The 18,883-nt window shown below is 40.7% G+C and overlaps 3 protein-coding genes across 4 annotated transcripts; 2 read left to right on the top strand and 1 right to left on the bottom strand.

The window, feature by feature from the left end:
* Window positions 1-114: 114 nt before the first annotated feature.
* Window positions 115-13,896, bottom strand: Npl4 (nuclear protein localization 4). Of its 2 annotated transcripts, none has more exons than XM_070281973.1 (8): window positions 13,814-13,896; window positions 12,298-12,531; window positions 12,061-12,233; window positions 11,475-12,003; window positions 11,220-11,418; window positions 10,998-11,158; window positions 707-1,122; window positions 115-640 (listed from the first exon to the last, which is right to left on the bottom strand). In XM_070281973.1, exons 1-8 carry the CDS (start codon window positions 13,826-13,828, stop codon window positions 481-483), a joined length of 1,887 nt encoding a protein of 628 aa, XP_070138074.1. In that variant the 5' UTR covers window positions 13,829-13,896; the 3' UTR covers window positions 115-480. The 2 variants fall into 2 exon arrangements, with proteins under 2 accessions (XP_070138074.1, XP_043067831.1); XM_043211896.2 differs by lacking the exon at window positions 13,814-13,896 and adding an exon at window positions 12,595-12,714.
* LOC108130474 (uncharacterized) lies at window positions 3,213-3,759 on the top strand. The gene has a single exon (XM_043211895.2). It carries the CDS (start codon window positions 3,257-3,259, stop codon window positions 3,644-3,646), a length of 390 nt encoding a protein of 129 aa, XP_043067830.1. The 5' UTR covers window positions 3,213-3,256; the 3' UTR covers window positions 3,647-3,759.
* LOC108130468 (uncharacterized) lies at window positions 6,590-10,182 on the top strand. The gene is made up of 2 exons (XM_043212238.2): window positions 6,590-6,635; window positions 7,331-10,182. The coding sequence occupies exons 1-2, from the start codon at window positions 6,590-6,592 to the stop codon at window positions 9,799-9,801; spliced, it is 2,517 nt and encodes an 838-aa protein (XP_043068173.1). The 3' UTR covers window positions 9,802-10,182.
* Window positions 13,897-18,883: the final 4,987 nt, after the last annotated feature.

Here is an 18,883-nt window from a genome sequence, read left to right as displayed (position 1 = left end):
CTTTGAAGTTTCGAAAAGGTTACTTTGCACAAAAATATCTGTACAAAAGTGTTCAAACTTTAAATATAAATAAATACTGTAATTAGCAAAATAAAAATACCAACAAAACGACTTCTCAACAATTGAAATTTATTTAAAAATAAATTAAATTTTTTCTCTTCTCATATTTTTTTTGTTTTATTTTATAAAATTCTTACACGTACATGTTTACACATATATATCCTTGAATATAGAGAGTGCGAGACAGTCGCACAAAGTTTTGCGTTTATTCAATATCCCTTTACACTGATCTGAGTGCTTTTTTGTGTGTGTGTGGGTAGGAGGTTTGGGGTTCGGGTGTGTGTATTTTTAAGGGATACTACATGTCTTCCAACTGCTGCTATAAGTAAGTATGATTGAATCTTTAGTTTGTTTTTACGCCAGAATTTTGAATTTTTGTATCCCGGCTGCACAACGCGGAATTTTCATGTTTGGGAATCCTTATCTGGGTAGAGAGCAGATTTCACAGGATGTGAGCTCGCCACGATTGATGAAGGTGCAGTGGTTGCATGTCCAGGTGTTGGCGTCTAGGTCCATGGCGTCCGATCCTGAAGCCCCAGCATTCGCCGCTGCCCCACCGCTGGGATAACTGGTGGTGCCACTGAAATTCAAAATAAAATCGTTTAATTTTAGAAATGTCTATGACGATAGTCTTTAAGATACATACCCACTGCCTCCGGAACTGGCCTGGATTAGCGACTCTAGCAGCTTCCACACCTCCTCGTCCTTGAAATGGGCGGCCTGGTTGGGATTCTTTGTGCGCACCGCCTCCAGGAGCAGACTCATGTGCTGGCGCAGCGGCAGCATGTCCATCTTGTAGAGGTAGACCAGCAGGTGGAAGTCGGAGACGGCTTCGAGGAACTCCTCCTCGCCCCAGGCGGAGAGATAGCAGCTCAGCGCATTGAAGTCCTGCAGGTGACCGTCGATGTAGCGGTTCTCGATGGGAAACGGCTGGCGTTTGTCGTACTCGGTGAAGGTGTACTGCGGCTGCAGGGGCGTAGAGGCGGGCACATCCACCAGAAGATACTCCACGGGGAGGGGTCGTGCCAACCGTTGCACTTCATTGCCGTACTGGTCTTTTTCCTAAAGGACCCAAAAAAAAAAGGAGAAAAAAGCATCGAATGTACGTATTAGTTGTGGGGCAGTAATAGCGTGGCCCAGTGACCTACATACGATTTGGGCCAGAAATTCTGGCCTAGAATTGAAGCAAAAACGTTGCTGACGCGCGACACTTTTTTTCTGTTCCCATCCGAGCCATATATTCGGCTCTCTGAGAAAAGCTTTCCGCCTGGCAACCTGTTAGCTCGTCAGAGACCTTGGCTCATCTAAGATCTGGCTAAGAGCGAAGAAAAGTAACTCAGGGTTACCTAAAAATACATAGTAACTGACCTAGTCCTGACTTTGTAAATTGTATTTGGATTTTTTTAAATTGTTTAAAAGTTTAATGTATATATTTTAGTTTATGCCCTGCCAGATTAATTATTATTTTATAAAAAGTCGCTTTTTCTGTGATGAAAATCCCATACGTCCCCTTTATTCGATATCTGTCCTATATTTCCTCTGATTTTTCAATGGTTTTCATAGCCCATAAATTGGTGTCACCTATTTGCTATTTTACGATTAAAAGCAACTGATGGGTGGGGATGTCATTAAATAGCATCATGCATCAGTTGCACTTGCACAAGTTAATTAACAACGATGGTAAATATAGCGAAGTCCATTAAAGGTAGAAACAAAGGCTTTTAAAATACACTCTGAACCGGATGTACATCCTTTTGACATAACCATATTATAACTTCAATGCCAGGCTGGAATTTGCATTTGAGGCAAACTTCAGTTCGGAAGCGAATCAAGTTGGTGGCAGCCTTAATCTAATTGCAATAGTTGGCTAACATGATTTGACAAGAGATAGGACAGTCATTGAAATGAAACTACTTTCACCGGATTACTGAAACCCAGTGCACAACAATGAAAACAATTGAACAAATAAGCTGGACATAAATCAGACACTTATTAAGTTATTTTTTCGCAGTCTGAAAATAACATTTTGTTAAAAAAAAATACAATTTAATTGTCCAGCGAAAAAAAGGTTGTTTGCGACAGTCAACAATTATCACGTCAAACAATGCATTCGCTGCCAAAGTTAATTAGCATCTCACTACGATAAATAAATCCCGTAGGCAGGGATTCGGAATGAGATACTCGTGGATACTGAGTGGAATTTATTGAATCACAGGACTTTCAGCAACAAAAGGACGATCAAAAGTGCAACTTTTCGAAGTGGCACAAAATATCTATGCAACTTTTACGATAAGCCTTAAGAGGCATGCATGGCCATCCTGGAAAATTGAATTCACACAAATTGAATGGATGTAGTTTGAAAAACAATGGGCTATTTCAGTAACCTGGAAGGTTGAAATACTGGGAATAAGGTCCTTGTTAATTAACCCATTGAACAATGAAAACAAAAGAAACCTTTCACTTACTCGACCTGCATTTGAGAATTTGAGGCAGTCATCAATGAAAACCATTTATCAGTAACTCTGCACTCGTAAATGCCTCACTGATTATGAATGAAAATCAAACTGAAGCCCAAAAACACAAAACCTCTTTGGACATCGAGTAGGTGCATTGATTAGAAATGGTGTCTAAATCTAATTACATTTTGGACAAGTAATCGAAGGGCCTTTATCTTTAAAAACCTTAACATGGGATTTTCGAATATCCTTGGCTTGAACATGCAATGTTCTCATACTCCCTATGTCATAGAAGTGTCCTCATTTCAATATCTCTTTAAAGTTTAAACTATAAACTATGCCTAGTTCCTATGATTGAAATCGCAACCATTAATCCTGTTATTTTGTGGGAAATGCACAAACCAAAGGACCAAACAGCGAAGAGCTTGACATTGACATTGGCTGGTGCTCGACGAGAGAGAGATTCGATGAGCTTTTCAAGCTCTTTCCTCGTGTCTATAAAAGGTCCTTCCAGCCGAAACGAGACTGCATTTGGCCAACGACTCGAACAGGGCAGGACGAGCCCATCGGAAAATATTAGTTTCAAATCGCGCCAATCATTTAGTTTAACCGCAGCCAATTTTTTTAAACTCGGATTTAACATTTTTTTGGTTTTAAAGTGGATTTATTTTGGCGTAAGATGTTCGGGGAGAAGAATATGTTTTCAATGTGTGGCATCAGCAATAAGCAGCTAATTAATTATGTTTTGGACGGCAGTCGCCTCGTCCACGCTATCGACCACCCCGGAGAGCTCGGCGGGATTGGCCAGTGCAGCGCCCAGCTATCAGCAGCAGCACACCAAGCCAGTGGCTCTGCGGGCCCTGGCCAGCAGCTGGCAGCTCAGCAATGCTGCATTTAAATCACGTCAACTACATCAGCAACACAAGGAGCAACTACGATTGCAGTCCCAGCCACTGTCCCCCCCGAAGGAGCAAGCGGAGCAGACTGGAGGTGTGCTTGAGGCCGAGCAGGAAACAGAAAAACATCAGACAGCTGGTCCCAGTCTCAAGAAGAAAATCAGACCGAAAAGTGAAAGTAAAATATTCAAAGCTTTCACCTCGTGCAAGTGCACAAAAAAGGAAAAAAATTAATTCCAGCAAATATGTGCGCCAGCCAGTACAATTCAATTACAATAATCAAAACCGAACAAGCTACATATTTTTTATGCATTTTAAAGGTGAAATATAAACCGAATAATACAAGCAAACAATCAAGTTCCTGTGCATTTTAAACAAAAAAAAAAAAACAAAACAATGAATAAACACTAGTATTTGTATTTAATGAGTGAGTCTAATAAAGCCGAAACAAATCAACGGTAAGCTTTGGTAAACAAGTGGTTTTCCAATAAAGTGCCATTAATATAATTGCAAAGTAAATAAACAAAAAAATGTGAAATAAATTTCTCATTTCTCTAAACATCATAAGAGTAGGAAAGATACACGACAATTTTGTGAAAAACTTCTGTTTATTTCCTTTGATATTTTCACATGAAGGACTCATTAGCATATCTCAACGGATGCAGACCTTCACCCCGACTGATTTGGGCAAACACATGCACATGCCAGTGACTAGAGAGTAGCATTCCATTTCGCATCCATCAAAGTTTGGCTTTGATTAGTACGGAATTTGACAAGCTGAAGGTTAATTTGCATGATTGAAGTCTGGCAGAGCAGTAGAGCACCGAATTGCCGCCGGGCCAAGGGCCATCAATCAAAAAAGGTCGATTGCCCGTAAAAGTATGCTAATTATTTGTCAGCTCATTGGATAACCTGAGTAAGGGGAGTATGGGATTCTCTTAGTTTTTAGATTCTATTTCCGATTAACACTAGGCTTTGATGATAGTTGAAGACAAAATCTTCAGGATTAATAAGGATTTCGCTAATATAAAGCTCTTTCAACTTGACCATATGGCCAGAAAAAATTCTCAGCACGTTTCTAGTGTCATAAAAATGAAGGGAACCAATTATAGCCATGGCCCAGTCCGTTTATGGCAATTAGCAAAGGGTCATTTACGTACGCTAGAGTCCTTTCATGAAGGGAGAAGGAGCCGGAACAGGAGAAGGCTATAAGAACCGTACAAGGTGACACACAAATACGCTAAAATTTTATTGTCGCCCACAAGGCCCAGATGTAAAAACCGCAAGCCAGAAAGTCAGTGTTAGTCAGTTAGCCAGGCCAATAGCCAAAAGGCACTGACAATGAGCCACAAACCAGGGCGCCCATTGCTTATCGATTTGCAGATTTTCCCTTTTTCCACTGCGATTTAAAGCCAAATGCTAGGGAAAATTGATTTTCCAGAAAATAGCGATATTCGACCTTCAAAAATTTACGGTAATTCTGTGAATGCTACGCCGGAATTTTCCGTAGATTTTACAGAATGCGAGCGTAGGTGCATAGCGGGGGTGTACATTGAAATCTGAGCGCTTGTTGGATAATGAAAGCAAAAATCCCCTAGAAAGCCTTTTAAATGTTTACGTACACAATTTATTAATTACAATCCGTTCGCCACAAACACCTCTAGAGTTTCTATTTTTCCATAGTACAAAATTACCCAAAACAGCAGCCAAGCTCCAAAAACTTTTAATTTCATTTGGGAATTGCATGCGTTAAAGCAAAAGGTTTTTCGACATTAGCTATAAATAAGTAGGCAGACATACGTGTTCCGTGTTCAGACAATAGGTGATTTCCTACGCTCACCCTGGGGAGCGTCCCAACAGACATGGAAATATGCAACAGGCGAATTAAAAATTTATAGATACACGTCCCAACAACTGCAGGTTGGTAATCTTACCCAGAAACCAAAATTAATTCCGTTGCTAGGATGTGACAGCATTTCATCAGAACAGAATGTAAAAATATGTGAAAATAATGAAGAACCGAAAAAATATTTCATGATTAAAGGAAATATTAGTACATCAATACCCTTTGTCAGAGACTTTAATAAAAAAAAACGAATGGGTAAAGCCAAAATTAAATTCCTGCTCATAAATCCTGCAGTTCCTATGAAAAATAATCACAAACCACCTCACACTCTCAGCTTTATTTGTATGTAGTTGCATGCTATTTTTTGAACAAAGGTAATTCAATAGCTTTACTTGGAACTACAATTTAATAGAAAAGGCTGCAAAAAAATAGCAAGGAGTAGAATTTTATACAAAAATTGGATTTCATCTTAAAGCAACATATTAGGGTATGGCTATTTAAAATATAACTTAGTTAAGAATACCTGGGGAATATAACATTGGAGCAGTTTCTGTGGCATCTACCTGGAAATATTACACATTTCACAGTAGCACGTACACTAATTTGGGAATTGTTAGAGCGGCAAAGGCAAGTTAATCCTGAATAACGTTGACAGACGTCAGGCGGTTAATTTATAGTCAACTTGGTAGAAGCTACCAGTTAAACAAACCACCAAAAGCCACTAAAATCTGTCACTGTCCTCTGGCACTGGCCGTTTTATTTTCCGCTAAAGTAATGACACGAGAGTGCCAGTGAGAGTCTCGCTTAAAGGACATGAACCTTTTGCCGACTTTATTTTCTGACATGTAAACAATTACCAGAATTTGGGAGGCTTAAAAAAAAAAAGAGTATTATATTCTAAACACATCTCTTCAGGGTGACAAAATAAATTGCCATAAATATGAATTTATGTCAAGGATACTCGAACATCAGCGCTGGCACAGGAATTCCTTCCTCTTTTTTTTTATTTCAATTCACACATCGTACCCCATCGCTGGGGTGGCAAAAAGTATGCTTAAGAGATGAATGTAAAAAGGTGGGTCCCATTTTTTATTTGCCATATGCAAGTGGACCTCCACACGATAATTGCTGAAGCTGCAGACGGCTTCAGACATTTGCATAATTGCAAATAAAGCGGCAAGAAGACTAAAACCTAAAGACTAAAAAAGTACAAGGGAAAAGTGAATAATAAACAGAAAACAAAATAGCCGTAAGAAATGCGACAAACGTGCTCCTTGTTCTCCAATGGCATGGAAAGGAATTCGTAGGCCGGAAAACCAAGGAAATTCGAGATGGAAGCAAAAATAAACAAGGTGTTTGAAGCCTTCCGTGTGACAGGTGTATTATGGCATAAGGCATAATGAAAAGGGAATAACACATAGAAGGCTCTGGTTTAAGTAAGCCTACAGTTCTCGGAACATTTATTCAACAAAGCAAGAGAATTTTAAAGCTGCACAGGCTACAAGTGTTCAAATCAGGACCACTAATTTTTTGCGCTGTACTTGAGTTGAATGGAATATTAATTAATATCCTTAGCCTATGCCACCTAACTAAGCTACCAAAATAGAACACCATGTGGCTCATCCAACAAAGTTTTCGATTTGATTAAAAATTTGTCCAGTTGTGACTTTTTTTCCTCCGTATTAAGCCAAGTTTCTCATCTTCTTGACCCTCAAAAAGGCCTACAATTTTGGGTGTCTTTGGCCAAAAGAAACTTTGATTACAGGGCTTAGAACAAAGTCTCAATAACTGCCACACGGCGAAAAAGTTTCTCAAGGGTTCGCGGGCGAGGAATTAGGCCGCAGACTTACAACTAACTAGCTCCAGGAAGTGCTCCTTTCGTCTGGAAGGAGCAGAAAGGTAATCCCACAAACAAACTGAAGTTGAAGGAATTTTTGACTCAGGAAACTTTTTCGGATTCAAAATCAGAAGTCGGGGTACCAATTTTAAAGCTAATCTAGAGGTCTCCTTATAATTAGGATAATTATCTCCGACCTCTGATTCAAACATATATATTTTTAATTTTATTTTAGAGAAAACTATCAAATTGGAAAAAATGGAAATTCCGTCAGAATTGGTGCCGCTTCTCAGTTGTGGACTTTGTCGGCGACGCTACAATTTTAGCGCCGGGGTGGTGCCTAAAGAGTTGGCCTGCCAGCATAATTTTTGCGGAAACTGCCTAATGCAAAACCAATTTGGGGCGAATCTAGAGTGTCAGGAGTGCAAGTGCCCCCTGTGCGGAATCCACACGCAACTAGAGAAAGTGCTGGAGCCGGTTCACATTATGTTCCTTCTTCGGGAAATGCCGGCTTTACTTTTGGGCCGCGCCATTTTGGGCTTCTCGAGCGGACGTGGCGACACCCAAGTTAACGAAGTGGAGGCCCTAATACCCGGCGATGGGGATTCCAACTGGCTAGCGGGGATCGACATAAAAAAATTTTTGGGCACCTACAACGAACCATGCATGTTACATGGCATGCCGAGTACTATTTGGTGCCACAACTGCAAGCGCCTGCTGTGCCGCGACTGCACCGAAGGCCTGCTGCACTTCGGGCACCGTTTGACCCGCCAGATGGACTACACGCTGCTGCTGCGTCAGCTATTTGACATCGAGCTGGGCAAGATCAAGGTTCTCGCCACCAAGGCTGACGAATATGCCGTGCGCGACATGAGCCTCATGCGGCAGGTGGTTGAGGCGTGCAACCACGTCCAGTTGCACACCAAGCGCGTCATGTTGGACCACAAGCCGTCGTTGATGGCTTGCCAGATGCGCGGCTGGATAGCCCACACTGAGGACATAAACCGACCCACCGGACATATTCGGGAAAACGACATGGTTCAGTTAATCTACAAACTGTATGAGCAGCGCCAACGATACAACTCTCTGCTGGTAGAGATTCATCTTCAATGCCGGATGCGGGCAGCAATCCAAGAAAATGGTATGAAGGTATTGGAGTTTGAGGATATCAACCAGAGGCTCTTAAAGCTGCGCAGCTGGACTCGGCCGGGCCCCATTCCGCATAACGTGGATCCGCCACCGGCCCTCATCCTTACCAACTATTGTGTGTGGGCCTACTGGCATGAGTTGCAGCAGAACATGCTTCCCCCACTATGCCGGATTCCTTCACCGCTCCCCGAGCGGTTGCCCCAGTCGCTGCGAGCGGTAATCCCACCAAACTTCAATCCGCAACGCCGGGATATTAAAGTATTTGAGCCTCTCCCTAATATGGATATGATGCAGGATCCGGTGATGCAGACATTGCAGCGGTGCTTTGCCCGGTACGAAAACTATTCGGACCGTTCAGGCTCTGTGGGATCCTCGGGTTCGGCAAGTAGCAGATCCTCGCACAGCAGCAATCCGGCGGCTCAGTTGTTTGAACAGAACTATAATCGCCTCAGCTTGGAGTTGCAGGTTCTGCAGAGGCCGCCACAACCGCAGATGCAGCCACAGGCGGAGATGCCACCACAACGTCACCAGCACTGGGAGCCAAGTCAACCAAATATGGCGGGTCGATTGAATCGGCAGTTAGAGCTGCAAATTCAAAACTACTATGCTAGGCAGCAGCAACAGTCTCCCACGAACCAGAGACTGTGCGACTTGCGAATTCATCAAAATCCGGGATACAGGGCTCTGCTGGAGCAGCAGGAGCAGCTGGAAGAGGATCGCATTCAGAAGCAAAAGCATCAACTGTCAAATCTGGGGCCACCAAAAGAAACAAAGTTCCAACAACATATACCGCAATATCAGAACTTGTCGGCCCAGTCGGCCCCCAATACCTATTACGCCATGGTTAAGGAGGAGTACTTTCACCGATCGAACGAAAGACGGAATAGCAACACCACCAATAACAACGACAGAAATACCAATTACACCAGGGAGAAGCGAGAACCTAAGCAGGAACCGGACCAGGACCCGGAGGACAAGTCTAGATCCGAGCCAAGAACTTTGGTAAGCATTATCCGTCTGCCGTCCATTCATTGTTATCCCATCTATTATATGGAACTGGAAACAGCAGGAAAAATGGCCGGGAATGTTCTAATCGAGGTGCGACCAGATGCTGCTCCCCGGATGGCGGAAAACTTTGGGGCCCTCATCCGACACGACTTTGGCTTCGGCTATCGGGGATGCGCAATTTTTCAAGCCTGGGCGGATGAGAGCGTAATCAGTGGGGATTTCGAGACAAACCACGGACGGGGAGGACACTCGGCTTTCGTCGAACGTTACTTTATGCCGGAGGACACGGGTCTGCTGGCCTACCGGGGCACCATTGGCATACGAAGAGGCCAGAAAAGACAGGACAACGGCGGCTATGTGGGCAGTCAGTTTCGGTTGGTGCTCAGAGAGATGCGCTTATTTACGGCCATTTTTGGATACATCATCGAAGGCATTGAGGTTGTGGAGAAAATAGCAGCCTCCGGAGATGCCATGGGACGACCAGCAGTTAAGACCGTGATCCGGAATTGTGGCGAGTACACAGCGCATAGAAATTCTTCAAAATTGTAAGAAAACAGGACACTATATTTTAACCTACTTTTCGGTCATATATTGTTCTGGGTATGAATTTTTGTAAACAAATTTGCACGCTTTATACTCTCGTCCGAAAATGTAAAATTTTAAAACCAAATACAAGAGAAAACAAAAGACAATTTTTGAGACAGACTAAGAACATTTTTATAAGCCGTTTACAAGTCAAATATATAAAATCTTTTGGATGCTATTTAAAACACACACACACCACACCTACGAATAACCATGTATATCAAAATAGGTATGTAACTCAACATTTTATTCGGAAATTCTTCAAAAAAAAAAAACTCCGCATATTCATGATATATTTTTTAAGGAAAGACAAGCACTTGTTGCAGTCTAAGCGCTACGACGATACCTGGACATAGAAAATTAGCTACAATAATGTTAAAATAAATGTGAAATTATAAAAGAAACTTTAGTACAGAGCACAGTACAGAGCAGTATTCTCAAATCATGAAAAAGGTGAAATTACAATTATCTATCATACACAATAAATAAATAAATATGTATCAAAACAAAAATATATCTGATGTTCAATGTCTATATATGTGTATATTTGCATTTGGTGTAGCCACAATATAGGCTCTATATGTGATTTAATGAAAACAAACGACCTATGTGAAACCAGCCATAAGAAACCGCTTATAACTCTCAACACTAATTATAAATATGTTGTTTTTAAATCAAAATTGAAACGAGATCATAGTTCCAACATTTAGTTTACAAATATTAGATAGAATTGATTGGAAAACCCTAAAGGTTAAGTGAAAAGAATAGTGCATATTGGAGGTTTTAGAAAACTTCATTGAGATTGTGATTGGTTTGATGCTCAAAAGGCTTTAGGTTAATCATTTTAATTAATATCTAATAATCATAAACATATGTATGTATTACGGTGTGAACCATCGCCAAGATACAGTAATGGAATGCTAGATATCTCGGAGCAATGATGTGTAGTACAAACCCAGAAGAAACGGAAGTAAAGCAGTTGAGCGTTTAATTGGTAATTATAGGAAAAGATTGTCATTGGTAGTTTATAGAAAACAAAACCCATTTTCATCGATGTCTAAATATGCAAATTATTGGTGTGTATATGTGTGATAAATAATTCAATAAATGTTGCCAAACAACTGCTTATTTTTGGGGGAAATTCAGGCTTTAGGACTTACCTTATAGAAAACATCTGGAACATATTGTTTGTCCGTCGATTCACGCACATAGCCAAGCTCTGGCGCATCCTTAGTTGGTATTAGACAATTATCACGCACCAATGCCATGCACTGGGCCGAAACAGCATATCCTTCCATGTGCACTTGCTTGGTATTATCTCCTAAATGAATCAAAAGGTTATTTCATTTAAGAGGCCTATGAAAAATAAGGATTCTCCTTACCCGTCACACAAATAGTCACGAATTTTGAGCCAAAGACGCCGTTTGAGGCATATTTACATGGATTCGGATGACGATTCTGCAGTTCGCCCGCAGTAATGCACTCCTGGGCTGTGAGGAAGTGCGTCTCGATGCCACGGATCTGTTTGACAGTGCCCACACTAGCATCCTCTGTGATGAGATCAGTAAAAATCCAGCCAATCTATGGTAAAAATTGAATGAGCAACGTAGCAATAAAGTCTTAAAATCTAAACTCACCTTCTTTAGGCCCAAGGCCGTGGCAACAGCCTCCACATCATCGGCTCCCTCGTCTGGCTGGATGTTGATTGAATCTCGAGTGGATTCCTGTGGCGGCTCATAAATGGCCGCTACCTTAGCGCGGATACCCAGCGGTACGTCGGCGTGCTGCTCGTAAGTTCCATACAGATACCCCATGCGCTGATGGCCCGTGGTGCGCCAGTAGTTGAGAAATCGTTCCACGATTTTGGTGTTTTCGAACATGACGTTGTCCACATGACGGTATGTCTGACGGTTCAGGGTGATGGCCGACGGTTGGCATTTGGAACAGATGCCTTTGGGCCATGGCGGGTGCTCACGACAGCCGGGCTTGATGCGACAGTTGATATCATCGAAGACAAAGTATTTTCCTTGGCCCATGCCCGAGGTCTGCTTGCGGATGTACGAATGAAAGGACAAGTGCTTGATGTTCTGCTCCTTCAGGTAGGATTCGTCATAGGGCTCCAGGGCAGAGCAATGGACGCAACGCCCATTTGCATTGTGGTGGCACCTAAAACATAAAGGGAGTTAAGACTTAATATATCATCAATATCACAATAAGTCTTACAGTTTGCTATCGCGTTCCCGCTTGATGGTGCCATCCGTCTTGCTCAGAAGTTGGTCCACCTCATCCTCGACAACGCTGATAGAAGGACGTGTTGTGGTGTTACTGTTGCTCAACTTTTCGGCGGGGACACTGTTCTTGAACGCTTGGCTGTCCAAGACCGTGGTACTAGTGCGCTGCGAAAATGAAAGACGCATCTGAATAGATTTTAATGGTTGGAATGGAAAGCAATTAACTTACACGCGACGAGGTGCCAGCCATCTGTTTTAGGTAGACCATGTCGCCATGCTTCAGGGTGTTACCAACCAGCTGAGTGCCATTGGCCTGGAGCTCTGTGATGCAATTGCGCTCCTTGAAGAGCCCGAACCCATCGACCTTTAGGGCATTCTGGACGCTGTCATAGAGTTGCTTTAGGTTGGACTTGGGCGAGATCTCGATGCGCTTGATGCCCTCCGCAGACTGGACGCGTATTAGCTGTAAAATGCGGATTAAAAATATTAGTTTTTTGATTAAAATTCTTCCAACTGGTAGTCCCACCGATTGTTTGCATAACACAAATAAACGATGGCGCACAAAGGCGTAGACGAAATTGCGCTTTTTGTAGATGAAGTGTTCGAGCAGCAAAGGTGCACTTGCCATGGCTATTGGGTGAATTCTTTGGGGGCGGTTAAGGGTTGGATTCAGGGGTCAAGTGGGGAGGAGGTGGTCTGGGTGACTTGGTTTTCGGGGGGTGTTAAATGTAGCTTAAGAGCTACTAAAGCCTAAAAAGGCTTATTTCTTTAGTGATTTCGGCTGTACGTCATGAAGGCGCGAAATGGACTGAGCATTTTGTTGGCAGCGCTTTCTAAACAAAATCCAAAGCATTGCCAAAAAGAGTGCATTGTTAGGAAGAGATTTTTATTTAACAATAGAGACATTTCTTTAGCTTTTCTTTTCATTTCCGCATAAGTGAATAGCTCAATTGGTTGGTAGCTCATATTAGTCAAGAGGGCTTTGTTATTGGAAGAAATTAAAGTTTTTCCGTTCAGTTTACATATTGGAGCTTTATGGACAGCGACAGTGTCCTTAATCTTATATCAAAAAGGACAATTGCTGGCAGAACTTTGTCCATTTTTAAGTATCTAGAAGACTTATCAGTAACTATAACTTTCTATTTTTTTTGTTGCCAATCAGATCAGGAATCAGATGACTGTATCCTAGAAACAACGTACACAATCTGATGCAATAAACAACCACGTAAGCCTTTATTCACATAAACCTTTAATCATACATGTAATTGATATACTTGTCTCACCCTACTGTTTAATTATTAATTTATTTGGATTTTGCTCTCAATTTTAGACAATCCCTCCCTCCCCTTGCTCATTTTTCGACTAGACTGCATTTTACATCCAAAATCTACAAGTCATGGTGTAGCTTATTTTTCCCGTTCCCAACTTTTCCGGTCAAACAGTGCAGTCCATATTTTTGCATATATTTGAAGACTACCTCAATTTCTTGGGGCCACATTTTCGCCTGCACTTGTCAAGGCTATAAGTTGTAGAAATATATTTTTTTTTCATTTTTTGGCCAACGACTGCGGCGGCCAAAAGCAACAACAACAAACACAAATCACAGCGGCCAATTTAGTTTGCCGTTTTCCGGAATACATCTGCTCGCGCAATTGGTGAAGGATATCTGTGCGATTCCCTGTTGAGCACTTTTTACGGGAGGCCTAAATTAATTGGTTTTATTTTGTTATCAACAATTTACTTACAATTTTGTCAGACATTAGTATTGCGGCTATTGTAATTTTGTCTCTGTCTCTCTTGCACTGCAACGTTGTGTGACCAAGACCGAGGAAGACACATTGGCGCTTCTAACAGCTGGTGAGTATTAAAAACGATAACAAAAAATACTAAACAATCGGTGGCGTGAAGCGGGAAACTCAAATTCTTTATCAGCGTTTTTATTATATAATATATTTAGGCTATGTATTAAAAATTAATAATAATTATACAAAATAGGTCTTAAAATAAAACATTACTACGCTCTTTATAATTATTTCATTGAAAGTGCAAAGAGCTGCCAAAACATCAAGCTTTCCGGGTAATTCCGTAGTCACAGCCGCCACATCAATGGGTTGTTTCATTACTTTGATCTCCTAATCTCTAATCTTGGCGTAGATGCGATGGGCAAACTACTCATCAAAGAGTTGCCTCTCCTTTGGACTCGTTAATCGGCTTGACCGACTCGGCAGTCATCCGCCACGGTCAAGTTGGGTACCGCTCCGATCACCTCTTCATTAGCAGCGTTGGGTTGCATATCAGGATTGCCATTCAATTCCCTTATTTGTTCTCTGATTGAGTTTGATTAATTTTAACTTATTTTCTTAGGTGCAGGTCAGCTACAGCGCCATCTGTGGGCATAAAGGGAAGCTAGGTATTCATTTGTTATCGATAAAGGAAATGGCTACGAGAAATTTGTCGTATTTTAATACTAAGGCGAAATTCCCGCTCAAACCCATTTTAAAATGCAAATTTTAAAATTGAAATGTTTAATAATTAGCAATTTAAATAAGGAAAATCCCTCCTGCAATTGCTAATTACAAAATGACAAAAAACTAGCAATTTATTGGGGAAAAATTTCAAAACGATATTAAGGCAATGTTTTGAATGAGGAAAGTCGCTTCTGAGTTTGCTGATTACAAAATGGTACATCATTTCCTGATCGGATAGGAATTAGAAGAGCTATGGCCATCGGAAGGAGCAAAAGTGGGGAAGTTGGGAAAACCCACATTTTTGTAGGGGTACCCCTGGAAAAAATTCGAAAAATTTCAAAACGATATTAAGGTAATGTTTTGAATGTGGAAAGTCGCTTCTGAGTTTGCTGATTACAAAATGGTACTTTATTTCCTGATTGGATACGAATTGGCAGAGCTATGGCCATCGGAAGGAGCAAAAGTGGGGAAGTTGGGAAAACCCACATTTTTGTAGGGGTACCCCTGGAAATAATTCGAAAAATTTCAAAACGATATTAAGGCAATGTTTTGAATGTGGAAAGTCGCTTCTGAGTTTGCTGATTACAAAATGGTACTTTATTTCCTGATTGGATACGAATTGGCAGAGCTATGGCCATCGGAAGGAGCAAAAGTGGGGAAGTTGGGAAAACCCACATTTTTGTAGGGGTACCCCTGGAAAAAATTCGAAAAATTTCAAAACGATATTAAGGCAATGTTTTGAATGTGGAAAGTCGCTTCTGAGTTTGCTGATTACAAAATGGTACGATATTAAGGCAATGTTTTGAATGAGGAAAGTCGCTTCTGAGTCTGCTGATTACAACATGGTACTTTATTTCCTGATCGGATACGAATTGGCAGAGCTATGGCCATCGGAAGGAGCAAAAGTGGGGAAGTTGGGAAAACCCACATTTTTGTAGGGGTACCCCTGGAAAAAATTCGAAAAATTTCAAAACGATATTAAGGTAATGTTTTGAATGTGGAAAGTCGCTTCTGAGTTTGCTGATTACAAAATGGTACTTTATTTCCTGATTGGATACGAATTGGCAGAGCTATGGCCATCGGAAGGAGCAAAAGTGGGGAAGTTGGGAAAACCCACATTTTTGTAGGGGTACCCCTGGAAATAATTCGAAAAATTTCAAAACGATATTAAGGCAATGTTTTGAATGAGGAAAGTCGCTTCTGAGTCTGCTGATTACAACATGGTACTTTATTTCCTGATCGGATACGAATTGGCAGAGCTATGGCCATCGGAAGGAGCAAAAGTGGGGAAGTTGGGAAAACCCACATTTTTGTAGGGGTACCCATGGAAAAAATTCGAAAAATTTCAAAACGTTATTAAGGCAATGTTTTGAATGAGGAAAGTCGCTTCTGAGTTCGCTGATTACAAAATGGTACTTTATTTCCTGATAGGATAGGATCCAATCGGATAGGAATTGGAGGAGCTATGCCCATCGGAAGGAGCAAAAGTGGGGAAGTTGGGAAAACCCACATTTTTGTGGGTGAAAAAATGGAAAAAATTCGAAAAATTTCAAAACGATATTAAAGCAATGTATAGCCCTATTCTATATTGCATTTGGCTTTACAGAAATGGATATTGGATATTTTGGACAAGACTTGCGGGTTCGTAACTGTATTACTTCATATAAATTTGATATTTTATTTGATCAAACCTAATTCAAAGTGGATAAACCAAACAACGAAGTTAACAGAGAGAGCTTTTTTATAGGCAACATGTGCCACCAAGAAGGCCGATACTGTTTTTATTGGCCACACAATTTTGAGGCACAATTTAATTTGAATAAATTATTTTAGTTCACAGCACACTTTGTGTACTTTAAAAGATTAAATGGCAGAAGAGTTTTGTACTGGTGAGAAATTTAATAGCTAATCAGACAAGACAGCTTGAAGATTGTACCAGGATGCAGGACGTTATCTTATCCAGAAATGATTTATTTTTTCACTCGCCGTATATCTTAGCCAACGTTTCGCACTCATAATGCCAAAATAGGGAAAATTTATGTGCGTCTGGCGGCAAATTTATGTGGGAAGCTATTCCACCAAACCAACAATCAACAAAAGATCCTAAAACTTCTCTAAGAAAAAACGGCCTCGGGCTTTGAGTCACTCAAGTCACCCATGCGGCTCGTTGGCGACGTACAGTGAAGCCTTTGTAGACAATACCATACTAGTACTCATTCATGCAACGCTTGTATTTTTAATTGCGGGCTTTGTTATTGTTATTCTGGAATTTTGCATGTACCTTTTAAATCACAGGGCCACAAAAGGTAAACATGTACTTTACGTTTTGTTTTATTAATTGCCGGTCGCAGTTGTTTACTCAGCCAAGGATTGTATTTTAAACTACAAACGTTAAAAGTAACCAAAGTTGTTATGTATTAATATGGATGGAAAAATATAAAAAAATATATATGAATATGGATGTTTTTAAAACTCATAACTGGAAATTTAATAAGATATTTCATGATTCTTTAAATTAAATTATTAATTCAATTAAAATTCAGTCAGTCAATTAAAATTCGTCTGTTAAATGGATGCAGGGAGCAATTGTGCATTTCGCGGAAGTAGTTGCCTCAATAGCTTCTTTCTTCGAACTTCTTTCGGAGCTTTGGGTGAAATCAAGTATACGTCCCGTTACCCCGCTTTTCATACCAACAATAGTGGGTGTCAAAAGCAAGTGAAAAAGCATTCAGTTAGTCTCGTAGATGGAAAATAACGTGATGTTGCTTCAATTAAAAATGCATTTAACTCGTTGAGAAGGACTGTGATGGAAAAATAGAACCCATGAGAAAGCTTAAGCGAACAATAAAAAACAAAGTCCTGGCTTCATTGTTTGCTCTGACATGTTGTCAACAAGCGGGAAGCAGTTGCAGAATTACTCAGGTCCCTCTGGGAACATTATGCTCGAATTGTTTGCACAAAAATTCGTGGATACTGTACTCCTCTCTAGGACGTCCAAACCATGTCCCGGAATTATAATCTATGGGTTTAATATTCTTTAGTTTTTATTATCAGTATTTGTCTCTTATTGTTTTTGTGTAGGTTTACTTGCAGACCCGACCTGGTTTCTTGGAAATGAAAGAGGACAATCCTTTTGCGGCTGTTTTTTTATGCGTGGGAGTCCTTTGCGAAGGACAAGCAAAAAATGTTGGCCATAATTAAGAAAGGCGAAAGGAAAAAGAAAACCCCAGTGTAGAGCGGTCTTTAGAAGGAATTCTGTAATTAAGGGGATGGTCTAGCTGCGACGGTCTGCAAATTTTCGTATAAAGAACTTAAAATTTAAAAATTTTCCGTAAAAGAAAAATTTATATATCTGTAAATATATATATATCTATAATCTGTGCTTGCTTTGTTAGTATTCTGCTTTTGTAATTATTTCAATCACATTTTTCACTCAGTATCGAAATATGTTCCACCAAATAATTTGTATATTTATGAAAATCGGCTTCACTTTTCACACGATATTGGTGACTTATTTAATAAGGTAAATATGGAAAATATTAAACGGAGATTTTTCTGTCTTATTTGTTAGGCTTTCAGCAATTCAAATTAATTAATATGGAGCATGATGCATTTAATTATCTGAAGTAAAGATTGGTGGTGTGGCAAACGAACTTTAATTGTCACGAAAGACCATCAGAACGACTATTTAAATACTCTCACTTAAGTTTAAATGGTACCACAGCATTCTTTGAACAGCATTAGGGTAATTTAGTTGTTGGAAATTACTTTAAAGATGTTACTGGTAGAAGTGTGGATTCGTTTGATTTTCCATTTGTTGCTAGCGGCAATTCTTTTTCATTCAATCACACTTTCCCAGCGCCATGGAAATAAGCATTAAAATAGCTTATGTCCTCATGCATGAATAATTGAATTACCACCGAGTCTTGGGTGTTGGCGTAAAAAATAAATTTCAATTAATGCCCGATACATTATGAACAGCCTGAACAGGTGCGAACAACGGCCTTTAATCATAATGTTCGATGTGTGGCAGGATTTAAAGCCAGATTCGTGGGGGAATACGTTAACACGTATACGCCGTGGGGTACAGCGGGCGACAAAAGGACTCGAAACTGAAAGCCATGGCAGCGATGTGGAACCCCGCTCCAATACCCGGCATTGTCCTCTGCTTCTTGTGCACTTGGCTTCTTCCTTAATGGCTCAGGAGCATTTATGGTAGCATTTATCGGAGCTGGGATTTCTTCTTTTTCTGGCGAGCTACAGCCAGCTTCCAACATTGCCAAAAATTTATTAGCCCGCTGATTTATTTGTTCAATTGCATGTCGCACGGTTGGCAGGCCACGGTTT

Source organism: Drosophila bipectinata, chromosome 3R (genome assembly GCF_030179905.1).
Source record: "Drosophila bipectinata strain 14024-0381.07 chromosome 3R, DbipHiC1v2, whole genome shotgun sequence".
In the NCBI taxonomy this organism is placed as follows: domain Eukaryota; kingdom Metazoa; phylum Arthropoda; class Insecta; order Diptera; family Drosophilidae; genus Drosophila; species Drosophila bipectinata.
This window is presented reverse-complemented; position numbering and strand designations above follow the sequence as displayed.